This window comes from Drosophila kikkawai, chromosome X, assembly GCF_030179895.1.
Source record: "Drosophila kikkawai strain 14028-0561.14 chromosome X, DkikHiC1v2, whole genome shotgun sequence".
Taxonomy (NCBI): domain Eukaryota; kingdom Metazoa; phylum Arthropoda; class Insecta; order Diptera; family Drosophilidae; genus Drosophila; species Drosophila kikkawai.
In genome coordinates this window covers 30,978,725-30,994,878 of record NC_091733.1, presented here as the reverse complement: position 1 = coordinate 30,994,878, position 16,154 = coordinate 30,978,725, and the positions used below count along the sequence as shown (strand labels likewise).

The 16,154-nt window shown below is 36.4% G+C and overlaps 2 protein-coding genes across 2 annotated transcripts; both read left to right on the top strand.

The window, feature by feature from the left end:
- The first annotated feature begins 4,218 nt into the window (after positions 1-4,218).
- Positions 4,219-6,400, top strand: LOC108080546 (vacuolar protein-sorting-associated protein 36). Its single transcript, XM_017175348.3, has one exon. The coding sequence runs from the start codon at positions 4,478-4,480 to the stop codon at positions 5,024-5,026; it is 549 nt and encodes a 182-aa protein (XP_017030837.2). The 5' UTR covers positions 4,219-4,477; the 3' UTR covers positions 5,027-6,400.
- A 6,207-nt stretch (positions 6,401-12,607) lies between these two features.
- Positions 12,608-15,543, top strand: LOC108080551 (retinol dehydrogenase 12). Its single transcript, XM_070288488.1, has 3 exons — positions 12,608-12,684; positions 12,823-13,162; positions 14,104-15,543. Exon 3 carries the CDS (start codon positions 14,176-14,178, stop codon positions 15,397-15,399), a length of 1,224 nt encoding a protein of 407 aa, XP_070144589.1. The 5' UTR covers positions 12,608-12,684; positions 12,823-13,162; positions 14,104-14,175; the 3' UTR covers positions 15,400-15,543.
- Positions 15,544-16,154: the final 611 nt, after the last annotated feature.

The following is a 16,154-nucleotide window of genomic DNA, read 5'->3' as shown; positions in this document are numbered from 1 at the left end:
TTTTCCTCAGTATACGGCTGCAAGACAGTTTTTAATATTTAAACATAAACATAATGGTTTTTGATCCCACCGATCATATATACGGGACCTACAACGTTGTATGAAAAGTATACCCAAACCATGATTTTTAGGCCACCATGTTTTACTGTCTTCAGCGTATGGTTTGGGTGGTACTTTGTATTTGGAGGTCGACGGACATATTGTCTTGTCCTATTCCACCAAATAAAACCAGTTTGGAGTCATTTGTCCAAAGGATATTACGCCATTTGAATAGTGGCAGTTCAAGTGGCTATTGGCGAACTCGGATCTGGCCTTGATATGCCTGTAACCAAGCAGTGACATTTTCCATGGACTTCGCGAATCTAAAATTTATTCAATAAATCCCCGGCGAATGGTCCCATGACTGATTCCCATGCCAATTCCCGCTCATATATCCCTAGAGGATGCAAAAGGACGTGCTTTGCTGAAGCGAAGTACGCGTCGAGCCTGTACAACTGTGGTTTTGCGAATCGTACCTCGGTTTTTTTGGATCGGTTCATATTTTATGATTTATAAACTATTCTAAAATAACAATTTGAAAGATTTGGAGTCTCTTTACATGTTTTGCCCTTCTTTCTAGGCTAAGTTATCTGATACCTTTCTCTCATGGAGCAGTGAGGTCCTGCGCCCACGAAAATAATTTTTTTTGCGTTGTAAAGGTGTATTATAGTATAAACTATAATAACGACCGTAATTAAACTCATTTTGTACAAAATTAAAAGAAATTTCGGCACTTTTTGCGAAAGAAAATTAAATACTGCTATTTCAGTGATCGGCTAAAAAGAGCTGCATATGTGAAAAAATATCAATAAAACATAAAAATAGAGCAAATCTAACGGAATTTTTTCTCGATTCTTATCTTTAGGTTCCATTTTACAAAAACAATGTGCAATAGATCAGCTTGCAAAAAGGAATAAGTACAAAAAAACGTTTTGAAGTTGTTCCTCTGTCGCACTGCTATTTCAGTGAACACAGCTGTATTAGCTCATGAATGTACATGGTTAGGAGTAATTTTTTTGATAGCTACAATTACAAACTCACACTCACACTATATAGCAATGATCCTGATCGTTTATAACCTAGAAACTTTTCGCTGGCAATTAAACTAATAATGTGATCTCGAAAAAAAAAAATGTAGATCCATTTGGACTCTAGGCTGTAAGTCTTGGTGTGTGTATTTGTTGTGCGTGTGTAGTTTTTTTGTTAACTAGCTCAGACAAATCCCAGGACTCCCAGACTAAGGGCTTTAGGAGGAGATCATCTCTATAAACAAATACCTATATATATCTCCCATATATCCTACCTAGTATATAAAATATATATGTGTATCAGGGTTGTCAGGGAAGTGTATCTTTGAAATCTCTTGAAATGCAGGCCAAAAGTATGCTACGTTTTTGAACTATTTCAGGACATGCTTTTTAGCTTCCTTTTTTATAGATTTCTTTTTTTAGATACATCAATTTCTTTGGCATCCCTGTATATATTTTTGAACGAGTTGTAATCGCAGCCTGATTCATATAGCCTTTATAGTTCATTTAAACCGTTAGTTAGTTAGTTTAGCCAGAGTTTGTAAATACATAAGTCGTAACTAGGTTACCAGTATTCGATAGAGTTTGTTTTACTTTTAATTTTTTTTACTTTAATGAATTAATTTTGTTTTTAATAAAAATATTATATAGCCAACAAACTGCCAGCACACACACACATTTTGGGAAAATATATATAATATATATATATTATTTTTTTATTTTTTGTTCAATACAAACACGATCTTAACCAGATCGCCTCACTGCATCAAGCCCCCCTTAGCTAGTCTTTGAAATTCCTTAAAAATAAAAAAGAAACTCTAATTGAAACTTAGCGGACAACGGACATTCATTGAATTGAAGCAAAAAAGATTAATAATAAAAACAAAAAAACCTAAGCAAATAATAAACTTTAAATTAATTTTAAATGCAAGTTAAGGAGAAACTTACATATACATATAGGTAAATTATACAAAAAATGCATCTAAAACCAACAAGAAAACCCTAAATGGCCATCCCTGAAACAAAAATAAATTATGAAAATAAGAAAGAAAAAATTAAAGCAAAAAATAAAACCAAAATGAAACTTTTTGTATTATTTTTTTTACTTTTTTTTTTGAATTGTTAGCAAAAATAAAGTGTTGAAGCACAAATTGCACACTTAAAACAATATACACAATATATAAACTAAATATACGAAGATCTTAACAAATAAATTGTACAATAATTTCAAAAATATATTTAAAAAACTTTAGACTTTCCAGTTTCCAAAAATCTTGTTCTCTTCGTTTTCGAATACGATTTTTTTTTATATAAACATATATGAACTTAGAAAAAACCACGAAAAATTGTTGTTAAAAATGCATTTAAATGAAAAGAAATAATAAAAAATAAAAAAAGAGGAAAGAGTTGAAAGCTTAAAAAAAGCAAAACAAAGAGTAATAAAAAAAGAATGAATATGACAACAAATTGTTAACGAAATTTATGCATTCGTACGAAGAAAACCAGAAGATGGGTAAGGCAAGAAAACCCTAATAAATTAATAGATATATATATATATATTATATGCACTTTCATTATTTAACAATTTCATGACGATGGAGAGCAGTCAGAACATTAATTGAAAACTATTCATTAAAGTGACAAAACCAAAAAAAAAAACATATTTAAACAAAAACAAAACTGTGTACTATGTTATCTTGGGAGCCCACAATTCGGGGGCTTATCGATTTGCATGCGACTTGTTTGGACTCTCCTCGTAATCCCGGGCCCAACCAGAGCCCCACCGTTGGCCATCGATCATGATTACCAGGCTATATAGCATGCATATGCATATAGGGCTTAGCCAGAGAGCCGACAATTTTTGCGATTTCAAAGATAATGCCGACAACGTCAAGCGGTGACGAACTACACATGTTTTTTCAGACTTTCGGTAAGTAAAAAATGTTTAATTTACTATATACATCATAGTAAAAGGAATATATACACTTAAAAAATTAATAAATTCGCAGTAATTTCTGTTGCAAATCTGAAAAGTATTTCTTTAAATTTTAAAATATATTTTAAACATATATAAGTTTTATATAAATTTATAAATAAAAATAAAATAAAATATATAAATATAAATTTAATTTTAAATATGAATACATAATTTTAAAGTTTATCATAAATGTGTTATAACATTTATTCTAAGCTTTAATCGTATTATAAAGGAAAGAGGGTTTTAAGTTTTATGCTCCAATTACATTTTTGATTGGCATTATATATTTTTTTTTATTATTATTTTGTCTTTACACAAATCCGTTTCCCAGCTGCTGATGATTTCATAATTAAAAGCTATTAAATCAGACCAATGACTTAGTCATGCATGCGGTATATTTGCGAACTATAAAATTTAAACATTTTACAATATTTAAAACGATTTTTTTTAAACCCCAAGCAAAAATGCGGAAGAAGTTAAAAAATTTAAATTCTGGTGTTTAAAATATCAATTCAATTATATATTTTTATATATTTACTTAGCTTTAGAAGAGAATTTTTCAGTTATAATCAAAATATAAATAAGTTTTTAATTGTTTTTTAATAAAATATAAAATTATTATTAATTATTGTTTACGTTATGTTATTTAAGCGCTGTTCGCGTTAAATCGTCTCGTGTAAACATGCTGCACTGAGAGCAAACACCACTACACCCACGTGTTCTCTTACTGCGTCGGCGCACTCAGAGAGCGCGAGAGAGCCGCTCCCAACGGAAGTACACAAAGAGAAAATTCGTACCAAACTAAAATCCAATAACTCCAAGAAACATTAAAATCACATATTTAAGCCGAAATAAAATAAAACACATGCTTTTAAAGCTTACAGACAAATTGCTTATACGACATGTGTGCCAGATGGTATTTATTTTAACAAAATTTTAATGCATACCTAAAAAAGTTCACTTCTAGTATTCTAAAAATGAGTTTCCAAGAAGTTTAAGCCATTTGAAAATGGTATTTTAGGGCGAGCCAACATTGCGTATGAGTAATTTGTCCAAATTTTCTTGCTTTATAGATTCAGTTGAACTGTAATTGTTTTTCTCACTGTGCACTCTCCCGCCAGCCGGCCAGCGTATAAGTAGAGGCGGCGTAAGCGAGACGGCCTCAAACCGAACTCAACCATTTGAACGGTAAAAGGTGCGCGCAGCGAACAAACAGCACTGAAGATAAAATAAAAGAACAAAACAAAAATAAAACGAGAACAGTGAACGCAAAGGCAAACACGCAAGGCGGCAAAACGGAAAATACGAAAAACAGTCGAGTTTCTTTATTTTTGTTTTGTGTTCTCCTTTCGGCAAAAGGTGAGGAAGAAATAGAGAAAGAAAATCGAACGAGATCTAGCATAAAGAAAAGGCAGAACAAAAAGTGATCAAGATGGCGTTCATGATGCCCGTTATGAAGAACAACTATGACATCTACAAGGACACGCGCTCCCGCAAAACATCGGAGTGTTCGAATGCGAGTAGTAACGGTACCACGGCTTTGGCCACCGCTCTCGGAACGCCGTCGCAGCAGCAATCGCAGTCGCAGCAACAGCAGCAGCAGCGTCGCCGCAAGGTGTCCGAATGCAAATCGGAAAGTTTTGCCACCTCACCATCGCACGGCCAACTGGGCGGCTCCAACGCCCATCGAATGCAGATGCAGCGCTGTCACAGCTCGCGCGCTTTTCCGCGCAACGCGTCGCGCAGCTCCCACGGCTCCATGCAGCAAATTGTGTCGCCCACGCGCTCCAGTCCGCCCAGCCGCTCGAACACAGCCTCCGCTCTCGAACGCCAAGCGGCCGCCCAAAGCCAACAGCAGCGGCAGCAGCAGCAGCAACAGCAGCAACAGGAGCAATCCTCCAATGATTATACGAAATTCCATTTGCGACTCGTCGATAAGCTCCGCAAATCCTTTCGCAAGGATAGCGGCAAACGGTCATGAGGGCAGCGCTATCACAGCAGCAACAATCAAAACAGCAACAACAACAATTACGACAACAACAACCATGCCAGTAGCAGCAGCGTCCTCCTCCACAGCAGCAGCAGCAGCAGCAACAACAACAACAACGAGTCGGGAGAGAGAAGAGATGGCGCCGCTAGCTGTGCCAGAGAAGCAGCAGAGAGATCAGCAGCAGCCGAGAGATCATCGTCCTGCGAAAAGGACGAGAGGCGACGAGATGCGGCGAAATTCCTGGGCGAAAAAGAGGCCGCCGCTAGCGGCTCTTTTGGAGAGCAGCATGCCGGCAGAGGCATGGTCAGTCGGCTGGGTCGACGCTTCCGGCGTTACTGCAAACTCCTGGCTCCCAACAGCAGCGCAGCAGCAACAGCAGCAGCAGCGGCTGAGGACGAAGCCGATGGAGAGGCCTCGGCAGAGGGGGCCAGCTGCTCCATGGAACAGCTCACCGGCAGCAGCAGTCGGCGTCGACGCAGCAGCAGCATTGGCAGCGCCAGCAGCCGGCTGAAGATGAGACTACGACGTTGCACCTCGTCGCCAGGATAAAGCGGTGCGAGTGAGATAGAGATAAAGTGCAGCAGAGCTGGCTAATTACTAACTAGGTCGCGAGAGAAGGAGAAAGAGAGAGAGAGAGAGGAGAGACTGGGAGAGCGCGTAAGCGAAGAGAAAGGATAGTAAAGGATAGTAAAGGAAAGTAAAGGAAAGGAAAGCAGGGGCGCAGCCAAGGGGATATGGGTAATTACGAGGCGTGGAAACTTAAGTTAAGCCGCGTTACTTTTAAGTTGGCGTGACGAGTTGTTGTTAGTGGCAATGATTTCTTGAATATAAAATACATATTATATAATACATAAATTTCGGTGTACATATGCAAACTATTTAAATATTAACCATTATGAATACAATTTAAAGTCTCCCTTGCCCATTGTATAATTATATTAATTATATTGTATGTATGCCACGGCTTCCAAACATAGAACATGTAGAACCAAATGTCCCAAAACAAGAGCATCCTTTTTTGTAAGTAATTTTTTTTTCTAAAATCAACCCGACAAATTTGCAACTGCAACTGCCAAATTGCATTGTATAACAAAGACCACAAAAATAAATAAAAAATAAATAAAAAATAAAAACAAAAAATACAAAACAAAACAATTAAAGAAATAAAAAAAAAAGAACCAAGGAATTTATATCACTTAATATTGTGTTTATTTATACACCTGTAATTATATAATTACAAAAGCGCAATTGACAATATACTTTTTAAGCAATGCGAACAAAAAAAAAATAATAATAAAAACAAGAAACAAAAGTATAAATAATCAAAAAACTAACGAAGCAGCTGAATACAGACTTGATGTTATATCGTAAAATATATAATATATACATATACTAAAAAATATATACATATACAAAACAAGTACCTAGACAGCTACTTTTAAGCAACAAAAACAATAAATATTATTTTTTATTTTCCTTTTTTTTTAATTTAAAAAAAGTTGCTTATTTTTTTTCTTAGTTAGTAATTTTATAATTACACAAACATACACAGCAAACGAAACACAAGAAACTAAATAAAAAGTAAAAAAAAACCTATATATGAGAAAAGAAATTTACAAAAACTGTGTAATTTTATTTGCACGATAAATGCATTTTAAATGTCAGCAAAGGGAGGGACAGAGAAAAAGAGCGAAACTGCAGCCAAGTGCGCAGAAAATGCGTTACATGGCAGAGGATGGACGGCCATGGGGGGGAGAAGGCCACCGAATTCTGCCGCAATTAGACCCACTCTCACCCACTGTACAGCCATCTCGCTCGCACATTACACTACGTTGGCCGCTAGGTATGCGGAAGCAGAAGATGAAGCAGAGATGAAAAGCAAGTGAGAAGGCAAATGAAAACCAAGATCGACTAACGGTCCAAAGTACAGTGATCCCTCGGTGATTTACACGCAGCGAAAATGGGATGAAATTTGAATTTATGTTTGATATTATTAAAAAAAAAAAGAAATATTTATTAGGAAAAATCTTCTGGGTTTTAATTATTTTCTTAATTTAATATTATTATCAATATATATATATTTTTGTTATTATTATATTATATATTTCTTTTTTTTTATTTTATTGTCACATATTTCACAACAAATCACGCATACCTGAAACCCGTATATAGGGCGCCATGGTCGGGCCGAAGCAACCTTGACCTTTGGACGCGGCAGCAGCGGCAGCAACGAATTGAATTGCCTGAAACAATTTGGCATGTGTCATATTGCTGAAATGGGCGGGGCTGTGTGGAGAGGCGGGCAAATATAGGGGGCTTCTCTGGGGCCACTCTATGGCACACACATAAAATCCGGACAACTGCTACGTAGATAGATGCTCGAATGAAAATATTTTCAAAAGCTTTCAGCGATTCAATTTCAATTAAGGAAGCAATCAAAGGGTGAAATATATATTGTACAAACTATATATGATACAAAATGTGGTATTTTTAATTTAAGAAATTTATTATTGAAACATTAAGAAATATAATATTAATAAATCATATTTTGCTTAACAAAATTTTTAAATTCAAACTAAGAATATTTATTAAAAATAAACCCATATATTCAGCGCATCTTTTTAATTACGAATCACTTAACTTTATATAATGTTATATCTCCCGCTATCTTGTTTTGTTTTCTGCTTGTTTGCTTATAAACCCTAGCCCCCCCCCTCTCAGAATTTTGCAGAGTCAGTGTTCTCCTCTTATCTGTGATATATATTTTTGATTTTTGTTTATATATTCTGGGTAGTTTTTTTCCGGAAACCAGTTTGACGCGGTTTTGTTGCTGTTTGTGTCGGCGATTCGGCAGATTTTCATGTTCTCATGATGGGGGGGCTGTAAATGCCGGCTATGCCGGAAAGATATCGGATCGGGCGTTAATATCGCAGATAGACAACAAAATTTTATGCTTTCATAAATGTCGGGAACCCAATGATTTACCGCATTGTTTTTTAGGGTACTTTATTTATGGGTAAATATATAATATATTTTGTTAATAAAAAATATTATATAAAATATTATAAATATAATATATTAATATTTAAATTATATTTATAATATTTCATATCTTTTATATTAACAAAATAGCATTTGTATTTATTTTTAAAGAAATAAGTTTAAAAAAAAGGAAAAAAGATAAAGAAAAGAAAAGGATTAAAGTTCCCACATAATATTTACCCAAAATTCTATAAAAAAAAGTTGTCCTATACAATTACCCAAAATTCTTTTTAAAAAACTGCTTCTATACAAATGAAATCTTTATTATCTTAACTCAAATGTAATTTTAATTAATTGATATGATATGATATGATATGATATGATATGATCTACATATGATGATACAATTAGTCACTTGGTTCTGATTCCATTTAAAAAGTAATGCGATGCCATCCCATATAGCACTCATAGGTTATATCACAAACTATGGGGCGCTCTGTGGTTGTGCAATCCCTTCTTTTGCCAATGCCAATTGAACAACAATATTCCCCTCAGCACCCCCCTCTGTATCCATTTTCCATTTTCCACTCTTATTTCGCATTGTCAGCATAAACAGTTCATTCGACACATCGTCAAAACAATAATAACAGAGCTCATTGAGCTGGTCATGGGATATATATTTTTTTTTTAAGCCAGACAATCTGGGTACTTGTGATATTTAATAAAAAGTAAATAATATATTTTTAAGGTATATTTTTTGTATATTTTTATATGTGCCAAAAAACCTTGACATTGTGTATTTATATTGTCTTGCTTGGGTATTTATCAAAAGCTGCTCTGCTATTTTTCGCTCTGATGCATTCACTTTTTTTTATTTATATAAAATTCTTTTTTGTTCGTTGTTCTTAACAGGGTCCTTGTAGTACTTTTAGTGCTATTGTTTTAAGTAGTTTGTTGTTAATTCTTCTTTCGCTTTGTTGTATGCACTTGTATTTTTGTTATACCCTTCTTGAGGGTGTTATAATTTTTAAAAGAAGTGGTCTTGGGTTTCTGTTTCAATTTTTTTCAATAGTCTTAAATATATATATATCTACTTAAATTTAATTTAAAATTATTTTAAAATTCAAAATATTAAATAGTTCCTATAAAAACATCCTTAAATTCTGATATTTTTTCCTCAGAAGATTCTCTTCTCATTCTTTGTGTTTATACTTATCGCGTATTTGTCTCTGCCCTTTTGCTTTTATTGTTGTTGCTTTTGTTTGGTTCTCACTGGTTCTTGTCACTGTTTTTCTTTTCTTTTCTTTTTTTCTATTTTGCTAATTTACAAATCACTCGAAGCTGGGTAAAGAGGAGGAGAGGGGAAGCGAAGAACCATTGTATTTTTTATGCTTATGCGAGGCAACAGGTTTTTTTTTATTGGAATTAACCCCTTGCTTCGCCTATCCCCCCCACATCTCCAGCCTGCTTTTGTGCTTTCGTGTTTTCGTGCTTTGCGCGTGCCGCATTCAATTGATGAACAATTTCCAGTTCGATCCTCTTATGGATGCGACACAATGACAACAATATATTGATGTTTGTTATTGTGATTAATTCGATATTTTGCGGTTGGTCAGTTTTATGAATTATCTAATGATTACATACTACCACAGAAATGATTAATAAAAGTCAAGGAAACTATTTTTTTACATAGTCCTTGAGTAAATATTTTATATTAATTCTTAACCATTTCTTCTGATTTTATCTTAGTTTTTTAAATTAATACATTGATGATTTTTTAATGTTTTATTGTATAGATTTTTGTTTTTTTATAGAGACTTTATTTACTTTGCGCCTCGTGTTTGTCTCTTTTTGGCAGCCCCAAGTGTTTACCCGCGATCTGTTGTTTAGCCCCCAAGATCAAGGTTAGTTATATAATCACTAATTGCTTGACGTCATCCAGAAAATGGGGTCTGGGGAAATGGTGAAAGGACTTGCCTTAACCATGGATGCCAGGTCACGTCCTGCGCGAGAATTAGCGACCGGCGAACGGAAAGTGGAAAACGAGATAAGCTCACTTAAGTGCGGCCAAAGAGGATAAGCGCAAGGATGTGCGCGGCAGCGAGGCCAAAGACAGCCTCCGGGGGGCCACAGTAGCCAAGAATATAAGTCTTAATATATTATTAAAATTAATTCACCAGATATTAAAATATATTTAAGTCTTAAAATGTATTTTATAATAGATGTAAAAGGGAATTTGAATTTAAAATCTATTCAACATGTATCTATAAATACGCCAAAATGTATCTACATTTACGATTTTTTAAAACAAATAGTATTTGTATTAGTATTTTAATTAGTAGTTTCCTTTTGCCCCTAACTCAAGTCTATATCAAAGACATTTATACATTATAACGCCTTGAGATACTCCACTGTTACGTGCCCCTCGTTATCCGATTTCTTGCTGAGCTCATTGAAATATACGAGTGCTTCGCTCAATCAGGAATTGAATTAATGTCCTCAATCGAACATTCTGCCCATACGCCCAAAAACTCAGTGGAAAATTCCCAAAAAACGCGCCGGAATGAGATGGAGACAGAGTAAAGAGAGCCAGGATTGTGGCAGGGGGGGTGGGTAAAGAGAGCCAGGATTGTGACAGGGGGGGCGGGGGGCAGCGGCGCAGTCTTTGCTCTGCTCATCGATTAAACAATGCGCCAACAGCCCGGAGAATGGGATGAAATGGAGAAGGGCAAAAAGTAACGCCGTTATCCTGACCTAGTCAAATTGGCGCTCTCTCTCTCTCTCTCTCTCCGGCACTCTCCAATTTAACTCTCACGTGCTCTCACAGCTCCAACCCACCATATGCGTAGGGGGGTTGACGGCAGGGGGAGGGAGCCACAACACGCAGCTCTTTATTAACAAAATTAACTTTATTTCTTATACAAAAAAACTTAAAATACATTTTATATTTAGGTTTTCTTTCAACATTTTGGTGACCTGTTTTTATAACTGTACGTTTACCATGTCCATGACACTCCTTCCTGCTCTCTCTCATCGGTCTCCTTTTCATTCCACTTTGGCTCTCCTCTCTCTTTATAGCTCATTGCCAGATTTTAAACGTGTGGAGAGGCACGTAGCCCGAAAAGGAGAAAATGTAAGCCGGTTTTCGTTCTGTGACCCCTGCAACTTGGCTTTTGGCCTGTGTCAAGGACATTCAACTCCGGCAGGTCCTGCCTTCGATTAACACCGCTTATTGATTTTTTTTCCAAGGGAATCTCCCTTAATGTCGATTTGTCCTCTTTTTTCCATTTATTTTTTTTATTACACTGTCTGTTGTTTACTTAATGTAAGTGTCAAAGTGCAGGCTTAAGTGGCAGGTGAAAAATGAGTGAATTTTACAAAGTCTTGGCCTTGGCGGGGTCACTGATCCCCGCTGATCCACACGCCCTCTCGTATTCTCTTTCTGTCTCATTGGAATGTCAATGGGAAGACAAGGAGGGCAAGAGGTCGACGCCGCTTAAGGCAGCCAAGCGAGCTCAGACTTGAAGAACGTGTGAGCAAAACAAACGAGCCGAGAGAAAAGAGGCGGCAGCCAAAAGGAGAAAAAAGAAATGTATAAAAATACAAGCGTTTCCAGTGAAAGTTGGACACAACAACAACAACAAAAAAAGCAGCAACAGAAATGGAGAAGCAACGACGAAAGGCGAACAGCAAATTGGTAAGAAATGAAATTGAAGCCAAGCCAAGGCGGTAAGTTGCTCTTCTTCTTTGGTAAGCCAACAGCTGCAGAGACGCCGCCGCGGCCGGCTGAGAGATTGCTGTAGCCATTAAGGTGGACTTTCTCTGGGGGTGATCCCGAGCTAAGGTTGAATTTATTAAAGTTTAGTTATTAAATACAAAAAAAAAAGGGAAATTAAATACAAAAAATATATAAAAATATTATGTATACGTAATAAAAAAAAATATTAAGTATACGTAAAATTACGCATACCTAATATACGTAATGTTACGTATACTTAATATATATATATTATTTTTCAATTTAAAATCTTATTCATTTTTTAGATAAATTCATGTCTAAAACTCCCTTTTCTTTTTAAATCAATACTTAATTGGGTAATTAACAAAAATGAATAAAGTGTGCTTTAAATGTGTTATCAGTTCGAAGGGGTCAACATTTATTGAACTACTAGTATACTTTGCCAGGCGAAGAAGCGGGGAGAATACAGGCACAGCTAAAATAATATAACTATTTCCAAAATGTTAAGGTTTTTAAAATTTTCAATATTACTTTTTATAGTTAAATATTGAGAAGTTATTAAATTAGATATTGTAACAAACTAAAAAAATATTATTTAAATATTTTCCTGGTTCCATTATTGTGTCCACAGTTGTATGAAGCTGGCTTTAAAAAAGCTAGATAAGAATTATATACATATATACTTAAAACATACAAATGTACAATGTACAATGTTTATATTTATATATTTTTAGATTATTTATAAGAAGAATAAGAAGCAGAATTATAGGAAAAAGAGCAAGCTATTTGAAAAATATTCATTCAGGCTTTTAACTTTGAACAGACAAGTCATTTGAAGCTGTAAACCAACAGAAATATTATTTTTAAAACCCTTTAAAGATAATATTATGTGTATAATTTTGTAATAAATTTCTTAAAAAGCTTTAAGGTAAATATTATTATCTCCCTTTTATGGCATAATAAAGATCTAGGCGATAAGGTCCACCCTAGTGCACATGCAACAGAAACCACAGCAGCAGCAGCAGTGTAATGTTAATAACAGACGCTTTGAAATAATTTTTTTCAGGTTATTTTTGACGCGTTAACACGGAGCGTTGGAGCGTTGGAACGTTGGCTCAAAGTCAGGCGTGGACTCGCCGCCAGTCAGTTGGCCAAGATCGCGCGAGTTGCTTGGACACGCGGCACCGCCACCACCACCGACTACTGACCCAGTTACCAAGTAACCAAGTTAACGCCAAGGTACCTGTGGAACCTGAGCCAGGTCGATCCTACTAACTGAACGAGCAAACGCTAAAGCCGCCCCTGGAAATGTGCGAAATCGGCACCTGACTCTTACTGACTTAAGCGGAGCATCAGTTCCCAGCATTGTTGGCAGAACCACAAAAGGCCACAACTTGGATTGGTAGGTAAGTTCGCCGCCACTTTTGGTAGTACGTTGTTGTTGTTTTTTTTGTTTTTTTTTTTTTTTGGAGGAAAAGGGCCCACACTCGTTGCATAAAAGAAAGTTGGTTAATTCATGCTCAAAGAATGCCGAGAAATGGAACATCTGTTTAATTGTTTAATTTAATTATTCATAATCAGCAAATCCTAGAGATAAATCGATATGGCCCAAGCGCTCTATAAAGTCACAGGTGTTAATTTCTTTTAGCAACAAGCAGTGAAAGTTCTTATGACCGACTTTACAAACAATTATATTCGATTTAATTGAAGATTTAGGAATTTGTTTTTGTTTTTAGGGGAAAGTATTAGAGTTCAATTTGATTTAGATCTTATATTATTTCTCAAAATATAATAACTAAATATGTAATTCATTTGTAAAGTGTATTTTTTATATTTATTTATAGTGTTTAAAACATAATTTTTGATTAAACGTATATATTTATATAATTTTTGAATACATTTAGTAGAACTTAAAATTTAAGTATTTAATAGATTTATTTTAAATTTTTAAAAAGTATCCTTTCAAAAGAAATATATTTTTACATATATTTTATTAAGAATAGTATAATATTATATTTATTTAGAACCGACTTTACAAATATCTCTAAAATGTAGACCCTCCCTGATTTTTGTATAGCTAGCTCAACCACATTTTTCCAATCAGAACCCATTAACATATAATTGCACTATAAGATCAAAGTACATGCATTTTCCAGATGATTAAAGCCCCCCCACTTTAAAACCAGTTGTTCAGGTGCAAGCACAAGATTTCGGGGTCATCGAGTTCTCTCTCTCTCAACCCTGGGTAATTGTCGCTCATACCCAACAGCAGCAGCTCCCCCATTACCCTCTACCTTTCTGAGCCAACTCAACTTTCTTTCTTAACGCTCTTCCCTTTCTACTCCAGAATCAAGCTCAACGGAAAGCCTTCACCAAATACACCACAGCAACCCCCTTCCCGATCGTTTCTCACCCAACTATGTCGGAGGCTGTCACGCGGCCAGGAGCAGGATCAGGCGAAGAAACACAACCAGGATCAGGATCCTCGGGATTTCCACCTGGCTTCGATCCCACCGCCGAGGCAACTGAGAAGACTCTCTGCTTCCACGGTTTCTGGGCCTGGCTAGTCCTTCTCATCCTTGTTGTAATCTGCACCGCTGTGATCATGTGGCTACTGCGCAAGTGCATCCAGGGTCCGGCATACCGCAAGGCCAATCGGATTGATGGCAAGGTGGTAATTGTCACCGGTTGCAATACGGGCATCGGTAAGGAGACCGTTCTGGAGCTGGCCAAACGTGGCGCTCGCATCTATATGGCCTGCCGTGATGCTGGACGCTGTGAGGCCGCCCGCCTAGAGATCATGGATCGCAGTCACAATCAGCAGCTGTTCAATCGGACTTTGGATCTGGGATCCCTGCAGTCGGTGAGGAATTTTGTGGAGCGCTTTAAGGCGGAGGAGACCAAATTGGATCTGTTGATCAACAATGCCGGTGTGATGGCCTGTCCGAGAACCCTCACTGCCGATGGCTACGAACAGCAGCTGGGCGTCAATCATTTGGGACACTTTCTGCTCACAAATCTGCTGCTCGATCGGCTCAAGCAGAGCTCGCCCAGTCGCATTGTGGTGGTCAGCTCGGCGGCCCATCTCTTTGGCCGCATCAATCGTGAGGATCTGATGAGCGAAAAGAGTTATGGGAAATTCTTTGGAGCCTATAGCCAATCCAAATTGGCCAATATCCTGTTCACCCGCAAGCTGTCGACCATCCTCAAGGATACCGGTGTCACTGTTAACTGCTGCCATCCGGGCGTGGTACGAACAGAGCTCAATCGTCACTTCTCTGGCCCCGCCTGGATGAAGAGTGTCCTCCAGACGGGTTCACTTTACTTCTTCAAGTCACCACGCGCTGGGGCACAAACCTCGCTAAGGCTGGCCTTGGATCCTGGCCTGGACAAGACCAGCGGTGGCTATTATTCGGACTGCATGCGTTTTCCTTTGGTACCATGGGCCACCAATACCGACACCGCCGACTGGCTGTGGCGGGAAAGCGAGCGACTGGTGGGTTTGCCACCGCTGGAGGCACCTAGGAATGGCAACAGTGCCAATGGCAATGGCTCAGCGAATGGAGCCAATGGATCTGGCGGAGCAGCCAGTGGAGCCAGGGACATGCAGTCCGTGGAGACGGTCGTGGTCAGTCGCTCGTAGCCGTAGTCCTTGCTCTTAATATATTCTTAACAATATTGCGTGTTTGGCAATCCTTGGAATGCAATAATCCTTGGAATACAGTACACTATTTACGGTTAAGTCCCAGTCCCAGTCAGAGTCTGTTCTTGACTTTTATTACTTAGAAAATTATGTTTAAAAAATATTACATTAAATTTGTATTAAATTGATTACATTTTGATTAAATTCATTAAGTTTCCATAAACATTTTTTCTATTAAAAAATTAAAATATTTTTAAAAAGATTATTTTTTTTTAATAGAATTAAATTTTATAGAAATTTTTTAAATTGGATTAACATTTCACAAAGTTAATAAAAATTGTAATCAATTTGATATAAATAAAAAAAAAATTTAAATAAATTTTAAGTTTTTTAAAAATTAATTTACATTTTTTAAATATATTTTAAAATTTTTTTAAATAAATTAAAAATTTTTTTTTATAAATTATTATTATTTTTTTTTTATTAAAACAAAACCATTAAAACACTTTCCTCAGCATGTGTTCTTTTTTTTTGTCCTGTGCATAATTTTAAGCAAAAGCAAACGAAAAACCCATTAAAATAAAAGTTTTACCTGACATGCAATCTTATTTTCTCTCTCTCTCTCTGCCACCCAAAAAAAAAACAAAGAAACAAAAAGGCAACAATAACAATCAGCATAAAGCGAACGATTTACGACAAACAAGGCGAAATCAATGAGAACGCTGACGTCGCGACGTCGCTGCTGCAGCGGTCGC

Excerpts from the sequence above, each read along its gene's own strand:
- LOC108080551 (XM_070288488.1), top strand. The coding sequence starts at position 14,176 with ATGTCGGAGGCTGTCACGCGGCCAGGAGCAGGATCAGGCGAAGAAACA.
- LOC108080546 (XM_017175348.3), top strand. The coding sequence starts at position 4,478 with ATGGCGTTCATGATGCCCGTTATGAAGAACAACTATGACATCTACAAG.